At 37.0% G+C, this 21,358-nt stretch overlaps 1 protein-coding gene across 4 annotated transcripts in view; it reads left to right on the top strand.

Moving 5' to 3' along the window:
- Positions 1 to 10,323, top strand: part of SCEL (sciellin) — a 130,726-nt gene extending 120,403 nt beyond the window's left edge. For all 4 annotated transcript variants that reach the window (XM_027769758.1, XM_027769757.1, XM_027769756.1 and 1 more), the window contains 4 exons: positions 2,761 to 2,835; positions 6,755 to 6,863; positions 7,824 to 7,926; positions 9,351 to 10,323. In XM_027769758.1, coding sequence (XP_027625559.1) covers positions 2,761 to 2,835; positions 6,755 to 6,863; positions 7,824 to 7,926; positions 9,351 to 9,367 — 304 coding nt within the window. In that variant the 3' untranslated portion in view covers positions 9,368 to 10,323. The remainder of the gene's footprint in view (positions 1 to 2,760; positions 2,836 to 6,754; positions 6,864 to 7,823; positions 7,927 to 9,350) is intronic.
- Positions 10,324 to 21,358: the final 11,035 nt, after the last annotated feature.

The following is a 21,358-nucleotide window of genomic DNA, read 5'->3' as shown; positions in this document are numbered from 1 at the left end:
AAGTAACAGTGGGGCACATGTATGTGACACGGATATTAGTGACATGTGTTAATCAGAGCCATTCAAAGAGGCCTAAGTCCAGGGGGGTCTTGTGGAGGGGACCCTGGGGGGCCTTTAGAAAATTCAGTACATGTCAAGAAGTCAGTAACATGCTCCAAAAAGTTTCTCAAACTCACTCATAAATTACCTTATAAATTGCAGTCTGTATTCTTCTTAATTCAATTCTCACTATATGGTAAGTTCAAATCACTAATTTCTGTTGTTTTTTAATTAACCCAAAATATGAAATACTTGAGAATATGTTTTAAAGTAGGTAGTTACTAAATTTGAAAGAAATAGGTAAATAAATGACTGGTATCAAAATAATACTAGTTATCAGTTGTTAATATTAGTGAAGGCTAGACATCAAATAGTGGAAAGTAAAATTTAAAAAAAAAAAGGTTAAAAGGAAAACTTCATAATTTAATAGAGTTTAATTGAGTAAAAAAAAAAAAAAACCCACAAACCTCAGAATGGCTTCCAAGGGACTCCAGGTAGCCTCCTGGTTGAATATATTCATAATCAAGAAAGGGATGTGAGGTCCAACAATGAAAGTGGGAGAATGAGGTAGAGAAATAATTGGATTGGTTGCAGCTTGATGTTTGCCTGCATTAACACAGTTTAAAGGGTGGCCTTTCTGGGATTGACTGAAATGTGGCTACTGTGATTGGCTATAACTCAGCAACTCGCTGAAGAAGCAGTTTTCCAAGTGAGTTTGCAGTTTGCTTACAAAAACTAAAGCAGGAGCACAGAGGCTTTCTCAGACCAATACACTTTAACACAACTTAGGCTTCTACTGTATATTTACAGAATAACTTCTGACACATTGTTACCCTATGAGATATCACACCAATATATTTTGCTTTTTAAAGAAATGTCACATAGGAACTGATGCCAGTAACAAAATTCATTTTTTTAAGCAATGGCAAATATTTTAGAACTAGGAATATTCTATTAAACATGATTCTCTGGATTTTTTCATTTATTGGGTAGATGAATAAAAGAATATGAACTTGACTCATTGATGTGCCAAGACTAAAACATACTTGAATTATTTAATTATGGTGGCTATAGCTTAATTTTATAAATATAGTGCATATATATGCACATGTGTATCACATATACATAAAGAGTAGTAATTCTCAAAGATGATCTCTAGGCCAGCATCATCAGTATCACCTAGGAGTTAGAAGTGAAAATTCTTAGACTCTACCCCAAATTTGTGAACAGAAATTCTGCAATCTTTAGATGTTACTGACATACATACAATTTTTAGAACCAACATTATTAAAACATAGTATTTATACTGTGAAAGTATCAGGTCAACGATTTGCAGGGAAGAAAACTCTAGAAGAATTGACTTCCCCAAAGCAACTGAACTAGGAGGGTGATTTGCCTCAAATATCCCTAAATTACCTGAAATCTACATTGACAGTGCAGTGTAGTCCTTAGAATCCGATTTGAGGCAGAATCCTTCTCTGTCGTTTCTAATGATGTAGTCTTGCCAAAGTTCCTCTTCAAGTCTCAGTGTCCTCATCTATAAAGTCTACTAAGGACATATACATTATGTGTAAATGTGTGCAGACTTTTATTTAGCATGTAGGGTTATGTATTGCATAAAGTAGATTCTAGTGGGGTTTTTTTGGAGAGGTTTTCACTATAGGGCGCGTGCGCTCGCCAGACAGACAGAGAGAGACAGAGAGACAGAAAGCGAGAAATCACCCCCCAGGGGGGATGGTCACGCCGCAATCCCTTCTCCTCCATTCTCCTCTCGGGATCTTGGGCACACACGCACACGTGCCTGGCGTGAGTTTTAAGCCACCGGGTCCGGGACGCAAACCGTGGTTGACTATGTGGGAGTCCAGTGACATAGCCATTACGGTAACTGCTGGTTCCTTAGTAGATTCTAGTTCTGACAGCAGTCTGCCTAAAGGCAGTTTGGGGGCGAGAGAGATTTATTCATTAAAAATCCCAAGTGGGGGTCATGGAGTCCCAGTCACTGTTTGAAGTAATAGGGACATACTGCTTCCAGTCCTAATATGCTCCTAGGTAGCAGAAGTCCTTGGGAAGCAACTCTGACAGCCAGCTGGCTAGTGCATTACAGATTTGATTTGTCTCCAGGAGAGTGATGGTTACAAACTGGGACAATCCATGAAATAGAAAAAAGAGGAATGTTCAAAATTATGCTTCTTTTGCTTTCATTTTCAATTATTCCCTCTTTGATGTTTTCAAGTAAAAATAAACATTTCTAGAATTTTCTCTAAAATTTCAAGAGTATCTGTTTCTCCCTGTGAATGGTGTATGTGCATATGAACTAGAACTATCATGCTTTGTGTTTCATCTTTGATGAAATACATATAGCTATTTTTAAGGAAGTAAGGGAGGTGCAGGTAGAAATTTCATGAAAAATTATGAGATTCTTTTCTCTTCATGCTATTCCTGCACTCCTTACCCCATTCCCTACTTACTTTAGTAGATGTGTCAGCTTAGAGATGGTTTGAGCATCAATATTTTTGCAGATTAAAAGAAAAGATGTCAGTTCATCATCCTACTTTGTAACATCAAAAAGAAGAAGAAAGCTACGTGAGGGTGTGTGTGTGTGTGTGTGTGTGTGTGTGTGTGTATGTGCATGTGTGTGTATTTCCTTATCTGCATATGGGCTATGCATTAATACTAACGAAAACAGCTGCTTCTTAAATGTCCATATTTGATTGTTTCTAGTAAGTCATCAAAGGATGGATATCAGGAGAATATTTCTGGAAAATACATCCAAACTGTCTACTCAACTTCAGATAGGTGAGTGTGTCTTTATTTTCATATCTACAAGTATATGTATATGTGCACGCAACTTGCATGTATGTATTGGATCATTGGAAAAGTCATGGTGCATTTTTTCATAGAAAAATGTAGAAAAGTATGTCATGACTTTTCAGATGACCCAATATATGTATATGTTTGTCTTTTCTGTCTTTTTCCTCGGAGATGACTCTCTTGTTATTACTTCTTATGTACATACGTTAACAGAGCAAAGTACAACCCCTAACAACCTCTGCAGCCAGGAATTTCCTTCTTGGCTTCCTAGCTGTTGCTGTTCTTTGATTTTTGATGCACTTTATTCTAAAAGACCTTTCCATGCCTTTTAGCTGCCTCCCAGGGCAGCCCTTCTGCTGTCGGTGATTCCCAGGAGTCCCCATCTTGCCACATTATCAGTGTCCAGGCTTTATGGTTATCACTAAGCTGTACCCTCAGCCCTGCCTCCTTGAGTTTTTCCAAAGCCAGCTCGCCTTACAAATAGCTGCCTGCAGATGCTGCTATGACCCACTGTGAGCCCAACCTCAGTTCCCAGGAGTGGGATTATGATGAGTATTGATTTAGTGCTGCTGAACTGGCCTCATGCTAGGCTTTTGCTAATGGTTGTCCTTTTTTACTATTTAATGTTCAGTGGGGCACATAGGTGACATGAGAGTGTGGTCTGCAGATTTCCTATACAATAAATGAAAATAAACAATGAGAATTTCAGCCCAACCCTTGGAACCAAGCCATAATGCAAATGTTTGATATTTCACTGACAGTGTTTCTCTATAGCAGGGGCTGGAACCTCAATGAGGGTGAGGACATAACTTTTTTTTTTTATAGTACTGATGGACATAACTTACTTTTATATATAACCTTCTAAAGCTTCTAAATGCAACATTTGGTACCTAAAAGGTCCTTGATGAATGTTTCATTGAAAATATGACCCTTGTTCCATTTGATCAGTGAAATATGAATGAACCGACATTATCCCCTAGACCCAGCCTGTCAGTATAGTCAGTAGCAAAACCAAACTGCAGTGCTAGAAGCCACATGGCCAGCTGCAGGTTTGGATCCACAGGTCAGCTTGAAAACGTGTGAGTGCATGCACATGTGTCCAGAATCCTGACGGGATGGAGGGCTGGGGAAAGTGGGTCGTGGCATGATAGGATCCTGTCAAGGTGCTCCCTCTCTCTCCTCACCCTGCTTTCTCTCATGCATGTACATGTACTCTCTATCATGAATAAAGTAAATGAACTAAAAAAAGTTGTATCCTGTTTCTGACACTTTTACAAGAGCTTGTCCATTATCAATGCTGTGCCCAGTATCCTGTGTTTAGGTCCTACATTGTGGCAGAGTAAGTCATCTACACGAGCTTGAGAAGTACAAGTAATGTCTAGATAACCCAAAACACAGAACTAAGTTTTTCATAATGCTTCGAAAGTATCTTCTACTAACTGTATGCTCTTAATAGGGGCAGTGCCAACAGCGGAGCTTTCCTTGGGCCCTTATTTCTATTATTAACAGAAGGAAGGAAAACATTCCTCATGAAAGTATTGCTGTTAATGGGAGGGATTTCCTGTTCTCGTTCCTAAAGTGGCCCTTGAAATGTTGCTTAGTCATAATGCAAAAGTCAGTTTTCCATAATACCGGTCAAATAATTTTGCTGTTGAGTATTGTTCAAAATTGGCCATGTGCTCCCAGTTCTTATCTAAGCACATCTGTTCCATTGAGAGTGGCTTTCCACTTTATAGGGTAAAGACCAACTCCCTTTGCACAGTTTCTGTGGGCCTCCAGAACTGCTCCCAACTAATGCTCAAACAGTTCAGATACACTCATAGACAAGGACCTTTGTGTACTCTGTTCACTGTGCTTGGAATTCCTCTGCCATGTGTCCTTCCCCCCAGTCACCAAGCCCACCTCAAGAGCAGCTTTAGGGCCAGCAGGTGGTGTGGTGGTGAGGTGCTGGACTCCCACATGCCGACCATGGTTTGGGTTCCAGACCTGGCAGCTTGCTTTCTCGCTTTCTCTATCTATATCTCTGTGTTCAAATTAAAATAAATGAATAAATAAATACTAAAAATTGGGGGGAGAAAAAAGAGCTCCTTCATCTTTGACACTTTTTCTGGCCGGCTTCTCCTGACTTCACTGTAAGAGCTGGTTTAGTTCCTACCTGTGCTCTCCTAACTCTTTTCACATGTCCATTTTATGTGCAATCATTGAACTTGCACATTATGCTGCGATCATTGAATCACATATCTGGCCTCCCCAGAGGAAGGAGCTTCTCGTTAGAGGGGAGACTCTTACCTCTCTGTATTCTCGGCTTCTAGCTCAGTGCCTGTGGAACGGGCAAATACTGTAACCTAGAGCTCTTGTTTTCTGCTCTTGATGAGTGCTTATAGGCTGAAATGGGAGTTTAAGTGTGTGCATACAAATGTCTGCATATATATGGATAAGCCACAGGAAAATATTTGCAGGCATCTACATGGGGTTGTCAGAAAAGTCATGATACATTTTTTCATAGAAAAACATAGAAAAATACATCATGACTTTTTCAATGACCCAATAATATAAGCAATAGCCATAGAGAGAATTAAAGGAAGGAAATATTTGTATGTATAAAAATTAGGGAGAAGTTATTATAATGACTGAAAGTATACAACTAGGCAAGGTTTATGTACTCCATCTCATTCCTCTCTCTCCTCTTCCTTTCCATTTTACCTCCCTTCTATTCCTCTTCCTGGGTCAGGTGATAGAGTAGTGATTCCTAGGCATGACTAGCTCACTTCAGTACAGTGACCCCAGCAGACCTTCTGGCAGGCCAAAGACTCTGGGCCTGTGTTGCCTCCATTCAAATCTCGGCTCTGTCACTCACTGGCTTTATGACAGTGGCAAGTTACTTACCTTTCTGTGCCTCCATTTTCTTTCTATAAAATGACAGGACTATTAGTACTGGCTTCTTAGGAATGTTTTATACAATAAATAAGTTTATATAAGTAAAGTGCATGGAAAATAAAAACACTGCACAAGTGAAGCCCTACATAAGTACTAGCTCTTTTTATTTCATCGCTCCATTATGTATTCTACTCCCCAGAAATTTCAGGCCTACACATTAGCATTCCCAAACTCATAAACTCTGCAGGGTACTATTTAAGAGGGTCCTAAGACCTTCCAAAAGGAAAAGAATCCTTTAATAAGGATCTGATGTGACCCAAGGAATTTTATATTCTGCTGATCACATCTACAGTTAATTTACTGTTGAATGTTATTTTTCCAAAATAAGCAAAAAAAAAAAAAAAAAACCCAAACATTTTCCCTTATTGAATTTGTGACAGGGTTATATCTTGTTGGAAAGTAGACATTTTGTCATGATAAGAATCTCTGTATCTGGAGTCTCACAATGACACCATGAAGAGGGTTTGGTAACTCTAGTCCCTTAAATTCCAGCATGATAGATGCATTATTTGGGATTTTACTAACCTGCCCTTGAATGGATTTCTATTTCTATTGAGTGTTCTGAGAGTTCAATATTTATATGAATCTGCTACCTAATTTTTCCATGAAATATGTAAGATGATATGTTAAATTAATGATTAAAAGCCCTCTTTTAGTTTCAAGGGGTATTTTTGACTTAGTTCAACTAGGGAACAACATTTTTGTCCTACCCAGATGCATCCTTGATTGCTAAAAATTAATAATTGGATATTTTGCTGCAAGTTCATTGTTTGGTGTCATTTCAGTATAACTAGAAGACTCAATTCTGTTATTCTGTTACTAGAATAAGTAAACTGTGAAATTTATTTTAATCCTATTTCCCAAAGCATCATCAACATTAACAAATCATTTCCATGTGATGTTGTAAGGAATATATCCAACTTTTGTACAATGGTAACTTTATTTTCAATTATTTATATTTCTATAGGTCTGTCATTGAAAGAGATATGTGTACTTACTGCCGAAAACCCTTGGGTGTAGAAACTAAAATGATTTTAGATGAATTGCAAATTTGCTGCCATTCCACCTGCTTTAAGGTAAGGAGGCATGTATTTTACTTAACTTAAATAAAATTGCATAATGGCTGAAATAAAAATAATTATTTAATGATATACAAGAATGAAGTTAAAACTTTCAAAAATACTATAATTCACATTAATAATGCACTATTTTAAATATTTCTCAGAATTTTGCAGCCTATATCGCAAGGTTTGGAATTATTATCTTGACTTTAGGCTTAGAGTTGATTACTGACATGTTCATTCGCTCTTACCCTATAGATTTAAATCTATGCAAAAATAAACACTTGTAATAAAAGTTTTCCTGGTATTTTAATGAATCACATATTACATACAATATATAATGAAATATTTAAAAAAGGAAAGGAAATTGTTAAAAAGAAAGCTAGCAACTCTTAAACCATAAAATTAGGACCAACGAATTTAACAGCAGTCGAAACTCAGTCTGCTTTTGAGAGCATGATTAATCGTAATGAATTGTGGCTTACTATTATAAATTTTAATAAAGGTTTTATTAGTAGGATGCTTTGCAGTGTGTGTTTTCATAGACTATTTCTTTTCATTCTCCAAATAAACATTATAGTTTTTGGTGTAATTATAGAAGTCTTTAACTAGGAATTTGAAGACCCGAGTTCTAGTTCCGCATTTGTCAGTAATTGTATCTGTGTGACTCTGGGTTACCATCTCTATCACCTTGGCATAACCAACTTTTGGAAATTTATATCTGCTTCATTGTGAATGAGATAGATGGACGTGCTCCGAAGTGCACCTCCCTGGTAGATAAACGTTGTGAGGATTTATCTGAAAAGTTTGCCACATGGATTATGGACTAGTATACTCTCAGTTTCCCTCCCATTTCTCTGGAGGCTCCAGCTGAGTGTTGCTATGGAGGGTGGTTCTGAAAACATTTTTCTATTCTTTTCCTTCAAAGAGACAATTTACTTAATGTAAACTGATTTTGTTTTTATTCTTCTTTAGTGTGAAATATGCAAACGACCTTTGGAAAATCTACAAGCTGGTGACAGTATTTGGATTTATAGACAGACAATACACTGTGAACCTTGTTACTCGAAAGTTATGGGTAAATGACATTTTCTGCAGGGAATTATATCACTTTTACTAGTGCGAATGAGCATTTAGTATTGTTGAAAAAGATGTTCTCAATAAAATAAAAAATTGTATTAATTGTATTTAGTTACAAGTTTAACTACAGATAGTTATGCTATAGTGGAATTTTGTTTCGTGGTATAAAAGCAATCAACAGTTATATTGTCTTCTGATATCATACCATAGATACAATTAAGCAGAATTCATTTATTTCTTTTAATTTCCATTTTTAAACAAAAATGGATGAACAGTTCTACATGAATTGCTGTTCAAATTGAAGTTCATTTCTGCAAATGAAGTTTTGCACTTGCACTTGAATATTTTTAACCAAATTTGATTACCACTCTAAATGCCTCTAATGTTACTTTCAAAAGAAAAAATTAGAGATAGTTCTATATAATTCTGTATTATATATAGTATCTAAGTGTTTTCTTAGTTTAAGACCAATGTTACTATAATTTGGGCTATTTAGTATAATGTGATAATAAAACTTCAAGGACCTGTATTTTTTTAACTAACACTTTCTGTAAACTAGACATAAAGGTTTAAAGGCTGATTTAAAATACGCAAACGGTATACAGTAGATTTTCTAAACAAAATCCTATGAAACTCGTTTTTTAAAGCTAATATGTACATTTTATTTTTGAATTAAATAGTATATAAATAGAATTACCAAAATGATATTGAGTAGATAGTCAACAGCACTATGGGAAAGGTATTTATTTTCCTGATGTCTTGTTGGTATCTGAATAAAAGAGGAACATTTGGAATTCCTACATAGGATCCAAGTATGGAACTTAATGACAAATGCCTGATATTAATGAGCTACATCTGGAAAGTGCTCTGAAAAATATTCAGAAACCCACGTTCCATCAGGCTGCAGAATCAGTTATAAGAACAAACCTAATTATATTCATACTTTACTTTCTATTTTCTGCTTCCCTCAGACAATTTTCATATTCACGTTTCTTCCTAATCTGGCAATCTTAACATGATCTTTTATTATGAGTCTAGAGGTGCATGGTGGTAGCTCTAACACTTTTAGTCTTTCAGAAGGCTGTGGCATGGCTTAGTGGGTGTGGCTACCGAAAGACTCAGAAATCTTTGTGTCTTCCTCCCTGTCTATATCTAACATATAGAAATTGCATTTTTATGTTACATATAAGCTATTCAGGTTTGATTCTTGGGCATCTCACAAACATAGTATGTGGGTACCGGTCACCTGGTACGTAGTATGATCAAAGCCACAGTGATGAATTCAAGAGTATAAGGAAAACTAGAATGCTCAATCCACCACTACCCTTGCATGAGTCATTGTCATTAAAATTTTAGCTATGGGCTTATTTTTGTACTGTATTTGTATATCTGACTGTTATTTTCTTTAATATTTTCTTTCAGCAAAGTGGATTCAGTAATTCTGGCACATCAAAATCAAGAGGAAAAGCATTCATTAAGAAATTAAAAGTTAATTTTTTTCTCTTAAGAACATGTAATCTGGAAAAGCTTTCACACTGAAGATTGACTCTTGTATACAATTAATAATTTTGCTTTTGCATAAATAATCTAATTGCCTTTAATAAGGTTATACACATTAAAAGAACAATCTGGTATCTGGCTAGCTTTAGTAATAAAATTTCAAATGGTTCCACTTATCAGTGTCAAAGGTTTGATGCTTCTGGTGGCAGTGAGCATTGTCAACCCTGGCCAGGTCTGTCCCTGCTCCATATTTTGGCTGTGCATCATGGCTTCCATTATAATCAAGTTTCTCATTTTTCCCCTTTATTTCTCTAAGACATTGTATTCACAAACTTTATGGACACCCTGACAAGGTGTCAATGAAGCAAGATACACATCCTTTATCTGCAAAAGAAATGCTAATAGAAACTTTCTTATAAAGCTTGGCAGAGAGATAAGAGAGAAAATTACATGTACCTCACAAACTTTCTAGACCTCTGTGTTGTTATTTGTCACATGAGGAGGATTGGACAAAATGATTTCTAAGATTCCTTGTTGCTCACAAACTCTCTGAATCTAAAGTAAGTTTGAGTTTGCTCTTTAGAAATATATCTGTTTATGCATTTGTTAAGCATATTAAACTAGATAGGACATTTATGAACAATTTAACCTTAATATCAGTTTATTGCAGGCATAATTTTTAAAGGCTGTGTTTTAAAAATAGAAAGGAACAGATTTATGGCTAATAGGTAAAAATCATATGACATATATAGTTTACATATTATAATTGGTTAAGTGTTTTTGGCATGCATTTCAAAATCTTGGTATACTTATTATGAAAAGTAGTGGTTATGGATACAAAGATATGTTATTTACCCTGTTACATACACTCATATTATATAGCACTTTATATTTATGGAAGGCTTATAAAAATAAACTATTGGTTACACATAATCTTTTTGTGATCGTCCTTAAATATCATTCACTAACATTGGTGTTATCAATTAAAGTGATTATAAATGATATATTTTATGCTATGATGATTAATTAACTAATTAATTAATTTTTTGAGAGATCTTTGCTATGGGGCTCATGTGCTTCCCAGAGAGACAGAGAGACAGAAAGTGAGAAATCATCCCTCAGGGATGATGGCCACACCACAATCTCTTCTCCTCCATCTCCTCTCGGGATCTTGGCACGTGTGCACACATGCCTGGAGTGATTTAAAGTTGCTAGGTATGGAACTCATGCCATGGTCGACTACATGGGAGTCCAGTAACATAACCATTACGCTATCTGCTGGTCCAGGTTAACTTATTTTTTAGCTCCTCAATCTATCACTTTTATTTTTAAAGAATTTTTTTCTGAAAGAATTGAAATTTGATAATCATGCATGGAACTTGTATTATAATTCACACTGAGAAACTGAAATTATGTTCTCTTTTTAAAGTTTATTTCTTCCATGAAAGAGAGAGATAGAGAAAGAGAGGTGGGACAACCAGCCACCCACACCAGGGTCCCCTTGCTGAGATGTACATCCAGCCTTAGCCAACCTGGAGCATGTGCATGTGGGTGCTTGTACAAGGAGATTCTAGGATGTGAACCCAGGGCCTCTCATGCGGGCCTAGCCTCACAGGGTGGTGTTGCCACTACTGGGCCTGTAATCTTCATGTGCACATAGCACCTGCTTCTCAAAGGGAAATGTAGAGAAAAGGAGATGGGGTCGAATTTTATGAAAATTTTAAAGCAGTCATCAAAAACTGACATAGACTAGGGAGATAAAGAGAGAATTATGTTGATAAGTTCAAAGAATTACTCTTCTATAAAATAGTTTCATGCATCTGTCTCTCTTTCAGACTGGTCTGCAAAGTGTTAAACACAAGTGCTCATCAAAATAACAGCAATGTATAATCATTCTATGGAGAGGGAGCCAGAAAAAACAATTAATAATAATTTGATATGCATTAATTCATGCTTGACGAGAAGCAGTGGTAATTGAGCCATATGTTTTATTGTTCCTTTATTACATGCTATCAGAGTGGATCAAAAGAAATAATTTTCTTAGAGTTGAAATTCAGCACAGAAAAGGGTGGGTGAAATAGTCTCCCTGCCTTTTATATGAAGTATATTAACATCTCAATGCTTTTGTAGTCATTAAAGATCATCTGAATATCATTTTAAAATGATAAAAACCTACAAAGAACACATTTCTCACTTTTCCATAGCTGTTTAACAGACCCTTTCTTCTATAATAATGTATCAAATCAACCCAAAAGCTGTTGTAAAAAATGGAAAGAGAGGGGTTCTGATTCATCAAGGCCACTTCATCATGTCTGAGTTTAGTCTCACTATAGGAATGACAGATTCCTGAAACAATTTGGAAGATCTCAGTTGTTTTGTAGCCATTTATGTTATGATTGGCCTACGTTTTCTGGACACAATTGCCTAAATCTAGGAATATTGGTTCCTTAGTCCATATTTACTATTAGGGAAATTCAAGTTAAAGAAGCAGTGAGATACTATTACATGCCAGTTTCAATGTCTAAAATCTAAAAACTGACAATACCAACAGTTAACAAGGACTCAGAGCAAAAGGAACTCTCTTTAAGCAAGTCTACCAAAACATAGATGTATCTCATGCATATGGGTAGGTGAACGAAATCAGTTTGAAAAAGGCTACATACTGTATGATTTCATTCATATGGCATTCTAGAAAAGACAGCTCCATAAAAATATTGAGCAGAGCAAGATTGTGAGGGATTCAGGGAGGGGGAATAAGGAGAGGGAGAATACAATAGTTGGGGTACAGGGAACTTTTTAGGGCACTAGAGCTGTTCTGTTTGATACTTGACACCCTTCGTTAATACACAACACTATGCAGTGGTCGAAATGAACAGAACTTTACAGCCAGAGAATGAACCACAGTGTATACTAATTTTAAATATTTAGATCAGGAGCAGGGGATCTCAGCATGAAATGTGGAAACTGACAAAAGAATCTCACCATATTACAAAGGTCTGATACCGACTCACAAAAGGGGTGCTGATCTAAGTAACTTTGGAAATGAGTGTAGACTGTAACACTAAAGGCTAAAGCAACTGTCCACAAGCACTGTACTGTAGTTGATGAAGTTGTTTCCCCTGGAGGTACGGGTTAGCAACTTTGAAACCACTATACTTGTATGCTGTAACTGAAGTAAATGAATGGCAGATGGTGGGAGCCAGGGTTCTCACAACAAATGGGAGTGGCTAAAATGATACTGTGACCATGGATAAGAATTGGACACTCTAGTATAAACTCATGTATAGATTAATAACAATACAGATGGTTGCATATAGAAACATTTATAGATATGTGTATACATCAGTGAAGATATATATATATATATATATATACACACACACTTCCTTTGTCAGCTGAGAGGGCCTAGAAGCAGTGAAACTCCATTGGCAGTGAGTGTATTTGGAATCCAGATTTTGAATTCTTTTTATATTTATTTGTTTGTTTTTGAGAGAGATTTTGCTATAGGGTGTGTGCACTTGCCAAAGAGAGAGAAAGTGCAAAATCAGTTCCCACCATCACCCACAGGAAAATGACCGTGCCTCAATCCCTTCTCTTCCATCCTCCTCTTGGGATTTTGGACACACACACATATGCTCCTGGCATGAATTTTAAGCCGCTGAATCTAGGACTCAAACCGCAGTCAACTATGAGTCCAGTGACATAAACTTTTTGCCACCTGCTGGTCCCCAGATCTTGATTTCTAATATTATCTTCCAATAACAGGAACCAGAGCTCCTAGAAGATATGGCTTGTTCTCAGATGAGGATAGAATGCATGTAAGATGACTTGTAGCATTTTACAGTGCCATGAAATGAGGAAGTGCTTGAACATACACATTCATGCACATGCTGAAAGGTGTGGTTGTGTCAAAGTCATAGAGAGGTCAACTGAAAGGGCTCCCACTGGCCAAAACGAGAACAATTTGAGCAACAAAATAAATAATGTGGTATTAGATTATAGTCCTAAGCATTGGGCATGGAGGCGCCCGTCCTATGGCAAATTATAGTCCTAAGTGTCTATGAGTTCATGATGGTATAAATAAATGATTGAATAAATAAATATGTAGAAGAGGAAACACAAATCTCCTACACAGGATTCCCAATAATTTATATGGATACTTCATCCTTAAAGAGACAGAACATAACTCCTCACTGCTAACGTACTGCTATGCATTGTGACCTCCTTCCGAAGAGCACAGTATGGGAAAGGTGCAAAAAGAGTAACTTTGCAATAGAAAAACCTGACAGCCGCCACCTCAGCCATGTGATCAAGGTCAACATCAACAGTAGTGATTCCTACTGCTAGCACTTAACCCTCAGTATGACGTGATAAGAATGGCACCTTACCTCTGTGGCCTTCCTTCTGCAAATGCACAATCTCAGTCTAATCTTGAGAGAAACATCAGGGAGATTTTCAGGGACCAGAATTCCTTCAAAATTTAATAGATTCACTAGACTTCCAGTCAGTCAATTTCCTTCTAGTTAGTTCTTTATGAAAGTAACTTAAACAAAGGCCTTAGGTCTGCAGATTCTTTTATGTCTTGGCCTCTGTGCTTGGCTCATCTATCTCTCATTGAATGACCAAGGCAGGTGAAGTGATTATCATTGACTGAGGAAATGCATTTAATGGAAGATGCTGGTACAATTTCTGGGAGATAATGATATCTCTTACTCTTTGTCATAAAGTTTCAGTTGGCTTTTCTAGTCTGGTTGAGGCCTCAGTCATAGGACTCCCAGTCAGTTTAGATTACAGGTCTTAGAGGTGAACTGCCATATTTAAGCATCTACTTGCCAACAGGCTAACTTCTGTTACTTCACCTCTCTCATGGTATCTTGTCAAATGCAGTATGTTAGGCCATTTGAACTGTTCTAACAACATATCATAAACTGGGTAGCTAATAAAAAACAGAGATTTCTTTCCCATGATTTTGGAGGCTGAGGAGTCCAAGATCAAGTCATGGGCTGATCTGGTGTCTGATGAGGACTTGATTTCTGGTTCAAGGATAGCAACTTCTCTCTGTGCCCTCCCATGGTGGAAGAGATAAAGCAGCCTATGGGACATCTTTTATAAGGACACTAATATCATTTGTGAGAACTTTGCCCTCCTGATCTACCCACTCCCTAAAGCCCTTGCATCCTGATTGGTTTTCAACATATGTCCTTTAGGGGATATAGCATTCAGACCATTGCATGTGATAAGGAATAGTCAAGATACATGAATATTCAGGGTTTTTCTAATCCTTCCCTAGTATGGGTTTCATCTAAGATAGGTGTGAACTTTGTCAAATATTTTGCCATAGCATAATATTAGATTTACAGCTGCAATATTTATTTCCTTATCTACTAATGCTTAAGGAGCTAGTCAACATGTGTTTTAGGCTTTTGTTTAATAACACCCAATTTCTAGTACTAGTTTCTATGTAAATTAGAGTGCAACTAAGTAACTTTAGCGAAAAACAAGAATACCATGGCTCAAATAAGATAGGATACTTTTCTCTTTCTCATAGAAAAAAAATTGGATTATGCCCATGAAATTGTCCAGAGCATATTACTGCACTGCCATTCTCTAGTATCTCACGATCAAGTCTGGGTCACCATGTCCTTAATCACACCTTGACTAAGAGAAGAGAAAAAGAAAGGATGTGTTGAACAAGTAGCCCCTTTCTTCTCATTCATGTCCATTGGCCACACCTAGCCCCAAGGGGTTGTGATAGTTTCCATCCATGTGCCTGCTAAAACAGGAGGAGAGTTCAATTACTAAAGGAAGATGGAGGAACAGATCATGGGAGTTGGTAGCAGTCTTGGCCACAGAGTTGTCCGAGCCAGGGCCCTGATTATGACGGCTCATCAGTGGGTGGTGGCACTTAGCCTCCTTCGAAACATCTCTTTATAAACAAAGACACTGTGATTAGATACACTCAGTCATTTTAATGATGTCCTTCCCTGTTGAAAAAAGGATTTAAGATCTATGTGGTCAATTGAGTATAATTAGCTAGATACCTCAGTCATGTTTAATAATGTCTTTTCCTATTGAACAAGGGGTTGTAGATCTATGTGGCCATTCAAGTATAATTCTGGCCTGATACCCTCAATGTATAGGATCTGCAGATGAAGAGGGTTGAGAACCTGATGCCCCAACAGCCTCATGATATAGCCAATTTGTCCATAGCAAAGCTAAGACTAGAATCCAGTATGCTAAAGTCTCTTTCACTATACATGGGGTTTAAAAATAAATGTAATAATCGAAAATTGATCTCACCAGACTAGAATATAGTGACATACTAAGCCTTACATGCCATTCTCTTATTTGGAAAATGTGGTATTTTATTGACTTTTAGAATTATAGTGACACACTGCTAACTCCTACTTAACTTGTGGTTTTAATTTGTCTGGATCAATATTATGCCATACGTTCACACATTAAGTTCTGTTTTAGCTTGAATTTGTATAGAGTTCTTCTTTCATAAGTTACTTTTTGTACTTTGCATGTGTCACTATTGAATTAATTAAATTTACAGGTTTTTTTGGGCCTATCTAACATGAGATGTTTTAAAGTATCAAACATTGGGACCAAATAAATATTTCATTAAATATGTGTTAAAGCTATTATATACCTCCAATTCATTATATTGTATTAAACGCTCTCACAAAAAATATATTAGGAGTTTAGAAGCCACATTCTTTTTCCTATTCAGCTGCTTTGAGTTTATATTCTACTATCTCCTCTGGAAGATTATCTTGTTTGTTTACAATTCTAGACTTGTTTCCTTCTAAATGCAAGTCCATTTTAATTTTGAATCTTTTGCATACTTTTGCCTTGTGTAGAAGTATACTTCACAATGCACTTTTGCAATGTCTACAGGTTCCCAAGATCACATCCTCACTTCTGTTATCAACTCTGCAGGTTAAAGATCCCCAAGGTCCTTCATTTTTGTCAACCTTTGATTAATAGAAAGATTCGCTATAAGAAAAATGATGTTATTCGGGAATAGGCATTGCAATGTGGAACATGCTTGCCGTAGAAAACTATGGCCATATGCAGGGAGGTAACAGAAGACAAATTTTTAAAAGAAAAATGAGGAAGGATTACATAAATTGTTTTGGGACAAATATCTTTAGTACCACATTGATGACGGGAGTGATATCAATCCAGGTTTGCAAAGGCAGTTTCTGGGCAGATGCACTTACAGAAGTAAGGTTGCAGTGGTCTTTGTTCAAGGTTGTGCTTCTGGCAGAGTCCTTGTGACACCCTTGTTACCAGGCATACTTGTGTGACAATCGTTCCCTCTGTAGCCTTCCCCAGCTCCATTTAGGTCTTCACATGGGTGACACAAATGACTTCATTTTGTTTCTGACAACTTCCACTCTTCTGACACAACTACAAGTTTTAGAGGTCTCCAAGACCACTGTCAGTTTTGATAATTTACTAGAAAGACTCACAGTTATACATAGTTATAGTTTATAATAGTGAAAGGATACAGATTAACATCGACTATGAGAAAAGAAGCAGCATCCAGAAAACACCAAAATATTATGTTTCTTTCTTTTCTTTTTTCCTAAAGAATTATTTATGTAATTTTATTTATTTATTGTTATTTTTTAATTTGGCCACAGAGAGAGAGAGAGAGAGAGAGAGAGGGAAAGTGAGAAAGCAAACTATCAGGCCCAGGATTTGAACCACGGTCATCTGGGAATACAGCACTTCAACCACCATGCCACCTGCTGGCCCCAAAATACTGAATTTCTCTTGTTTTTCCTCAGGGGAATTGTATGGACAGCACCTATTTCTCCAAGCAATAATGCATGACAATATACACTTAGTAGGGACAAGCAGGGTAGCTCAACCAAGCCCTGGTGTCCAGAGTTTTTATTGGAGTTAGGTCATATAGAAATGATTAACCATCTTCATGGCTGACCTTAGTCACTTGTCCCTCTAGAAGTAGATCTGATACTGTTTGGCCCAAAGTTCCCACCATAAATTATGTTGTTAGCATACAGTGTCTAGCATGGTTCTAGACCTCTCCATCCACCCACCCACCCCCCACACACAAACAAAGACACTGTTAGTGGGCAGGACATTCCAAGAGTTTAGAAATTACTTCCCAGGAGTCTACAGTTGAGGCAAAGTTAATCCTTTTCTCCACGATTTTCATGTCAATATTGTAAGCCTTGAAAATCCAGAGATGTTCAAGGTTCAGTCCCATAGCAGTGCTACATTCAAGAAGGAGAGTTCAACTCTTGAAATGTAATTAAGAAGAGTTCCAGTTGTTACTAGTACCTCTCGAAGGACAGTCAAAATGAAAACACATACTCCACATCCACTTTCGTTAAGCCTGCCTTGCTCTCCTACTTTCCTTATCCTCCATCCCTACCCCAGCCCCCAAAAAACTTAAACAGCCTTTTTATTATTGCCTTCCTCGTTTCCTCTCTGCCTTTTCTCATCATGTTGTTCAGTAGATTGATTTAAACTTAAATTCAGCACGAAACTATTCTTCCCCTTCAGGAGGTGAGAAGAGGTAAAAAATTGGGCTCCTCATCTATGGAGAAATCTTGACAACTAAGGAAATAGAATAACAAAAACATATACCCATATTAATCATTTTTGACACAATTATGGTTTCTACCAGCTGTATTCCAGGCATTTTACTTATGTGGATCTAGTATCTCACCTTTTCAGAGATGTCAAGTCTAGAAAATCTCCAACAATGGTTAAGTGTAGGCAGAATCATTCTAGAAATACTAGAGGAGTACACAGTTGAAGTGCTTAATTCTATAATGTTTTCATATGATAAAGGATATATAAATCATGGGAAAAAACGAAAACGGGCAAACATCAAAATATTCAGCTTCAAAGACTCCTTTTTTCTTACGGCTGTCTCTTAACTCAATACTAGAAGGTTAATTTAGAGAGAAAAGGGGCAACATCAAAGAGTTTCATCAAATTTTGACAAACAACAAAATTCTGAAATGCAGGCTTGTGTCTGTATATTTAAGTCTTTCACAAAGTATTGAGACTTCTGTCAATTCTAATCTGTGGAGATGCTTGAATCCATTGTAAAATTTCAATATACTCTCTTTTAGCAGCGACGAATGAGCTACTGCGAAACTTTTCCTACTCTCTCTGTGCCTGAACAATTCGTCAGTTCATTTGTTAAACTGCTTATCTTCATGCTTCAGGCTGAATGAAAACAAAATTCGAGACACATTTTGTAGTTTATTCTTCTGGTAAAAGAAATCAACAAACCTTCTTTTCCCACTTCCAATATTCCTCCACTTGTAGCCCTACTCTATGCCCACTTAAGTCTAGCCTGAGGACACTGATGCAGTGGTAGAATTCAGTATACTTACTATGTTACATTTACAGTTTATACTTTTAGAACAAGGCACAATGTCGTTTATCTATCTTCCAGGTCTAATTCCCTATTTTCTCAAGTATCCAGATAGTGCTCACAGTTCCCAAATAATTGTTTTCTATTTTTTCATCTTGAATTACTACTCACATAATCTCTGTACAATGCATTTGGCTATTATGCTCTTGTTACTTTTAGTAAAGGACAGAGGACAGAGGAGTAGGATGGTCACGTGTACTACATAGTTTGTCCTGCGGTTTGTATTTTTGTTTGGTTTTATACATGTTCCTCAGTTCTTGTATTTCTATGTCTTGAGATGTGATCATATTCAGGTTGGGTAGTGGCGGTGGTACCTGTACAGCTTACTTAATAAGTGATATTGGGGGAGGGCTAGTAGGTGGCGTGGTGGTTAAGGTACTAGGTTTCTACACAGCCAACTATAGTTCGAATCCCAGACCTGGCGACTTGCTTTTTCTCTCTCACTCTCTCTCGTTGTATTAAGAAACAAGAGCATAGTAGCCAAATGCATTGTATAGAGATGATTTAAATCATAATTCAAGATGAAAAAATAGAAGACACTTATTTGGGAAATGTGAGCACTATCTGGGTATTTGAGGAAATCTGGAATTAAACCTGGAAGACAGATAGATGGCATTGTGCCTTGTTTTAAAATAGAACTTCAGAGGTAGGTCTCATCCTCGGACACTGGGTGCTTATTCAAGTTGGTTCCTGAGTCTTTTTGATATAAATCCTACATTTTTTAAATAAGAATTTTCAGACAGATCTAATGCATATCCTATTTTAGTCTTCCAATCAGCATCCGCCCCCCCCCCAATCCTGTTTTCATTTAGTGGAAAATGGTTTTAAAAACCACACCTAGCCAGTAGGGTTATTCATTGCTCATGAGTTGGTCAATATCTACAGACCCTTTCAAAGGGCTGTGCTAAAAACGATTTCAAAGAAAAAAAAAAAAAACTAAACTAAAAATACGAATGGCTTTACACTGGTGGTAGAATTGAATTCAGGGGACCAGCAGATGGCATAATGGTTACATTGTTGGACTCTCACATAACCGATGGAGGTTCGAGTCCTGGACCTGGAAGCTTAAAATTCACACTGGGTGTGTACACCCAAGATCCAGAGAGGAGAATGGAGGAGAAAAGATTGCAGTGTGGCCATGTCCCAGGGGGTGATTTCTTACTTTCTACCTCTCTCTCTCTCTCTCTCTTTCTCTCCAGTGAGTGCACCTGCCTTTTAGAAAAATATCTTTCTTAATTAAAAAAATATTCAGTTTAGGACTAACGGTTAAATTCATTGATCTTAATAGATAACTTTCTCCCTTACTATTAATATCAGTTTTCAATGGCACAAACATAATACTGATTTGCTTTACAACACAGTCAACATATCAAAACCTCAAAATAACCCTATCCACACTACTACTTATAATAAATTTTTTGGTAATTTCTTTAGTTCACATAAAAGTACCTTCAGGAAAAGGATGGAATTTGAAAATTGGCAATAATATGGAGCATTTTGAAAGACTAATTGCATGACTCAAACACATTTGCTTGGTGTTATTTAAGGTCTGTACAAAATGTTGAAATACTATAGTGTGTGTAGAAGTCCAGCTCAAGAATATGGTAGAACTTTCTACTCAGAATTAGCACCTTGGAATTCAAATGACTTACAAGAATATCTTTAACTAATTCTTATCTCTGCTGTGCATTAACCAAAAGACTAACATAGAAGAAACTCTCTCATAATGTGACAGGACTTACAATGAGTTGGTCTCATTCCATGAGAAAGGCACAGTAGGGGTCAAGCCATACCCGATTTTACCATGGTTCTGACTGGTATCTCTGGACAGCTACCATAGCCACTTCGAAGTACCACAGTAACAGATGGTAAATTTAAAAGAACAGCTTTTAAAAATTTAAAACAAGTCCAAAAGAAAACCTCCCTCATCATCTCCATTCCACTTTCTGAAACAAAAAAAAAAGGAAAAAAAATCACAAGTATGTTTCTGAGCTATTTATTTTAAGAGTATCATTTATCCTAGGTTTCAAAAATCCATTACAAATCATATTAAACTGTATATTTTTTTAGAGGGGGGAAAGCCAATGTGCCATTTCCATCAGCTTTTCCTCACTAATGATGAGGGTGTGGAAACAAGAGTTATAAGGCTCCTTTTTCCTGGAGGCACCACAGAGAGGTCAGCTGCAGAACTCTCCAGGTTACTCTTCCAAACTGCCCGGAACATCAGGTCAACATGCTGGAACGAATGTGAATGTTTTTAATCATTTTTATGAGAAAAATGTTTTATGCAATTTGCCTTTCATTTTTCTCTACAAAAGGGAGAAATTTAAAACCATTGTAGCTACCTCTCACTTGTTAAGCAGGGATGGGGCATGTCACTTTCACAGAGATAAACAGAGACATATACAGCAGACTAGAGGCTGAGATTGAACTCGAGCCGTGACATGCCGAGAGAGCACACAGTCAGACATCGACTACGGAGTGGGGTTATGATGTACTG

The sequence above is a fragment of the Tupaia chinensis genome, unplaced genomic scaffold (genome assembly GCF_000334495.1).
Source record: "Tupaia chinensis unplaced genomic scaffold, TupChi_1.0 Scaffold000013_1, whole genome shotgun sequence".
Taxonomy (NCBI): domain Eukaryota; kingdom Metazoa; phylum Chordata; class Mammalia; order Scandentia; family Tupaiidae; genus Tupaia; species Tupaia belangeri.
Note: the sequence above shows the minus strand (reverse complement) of the source record. Positions and strands in the feature narration are given on the sequence as shown.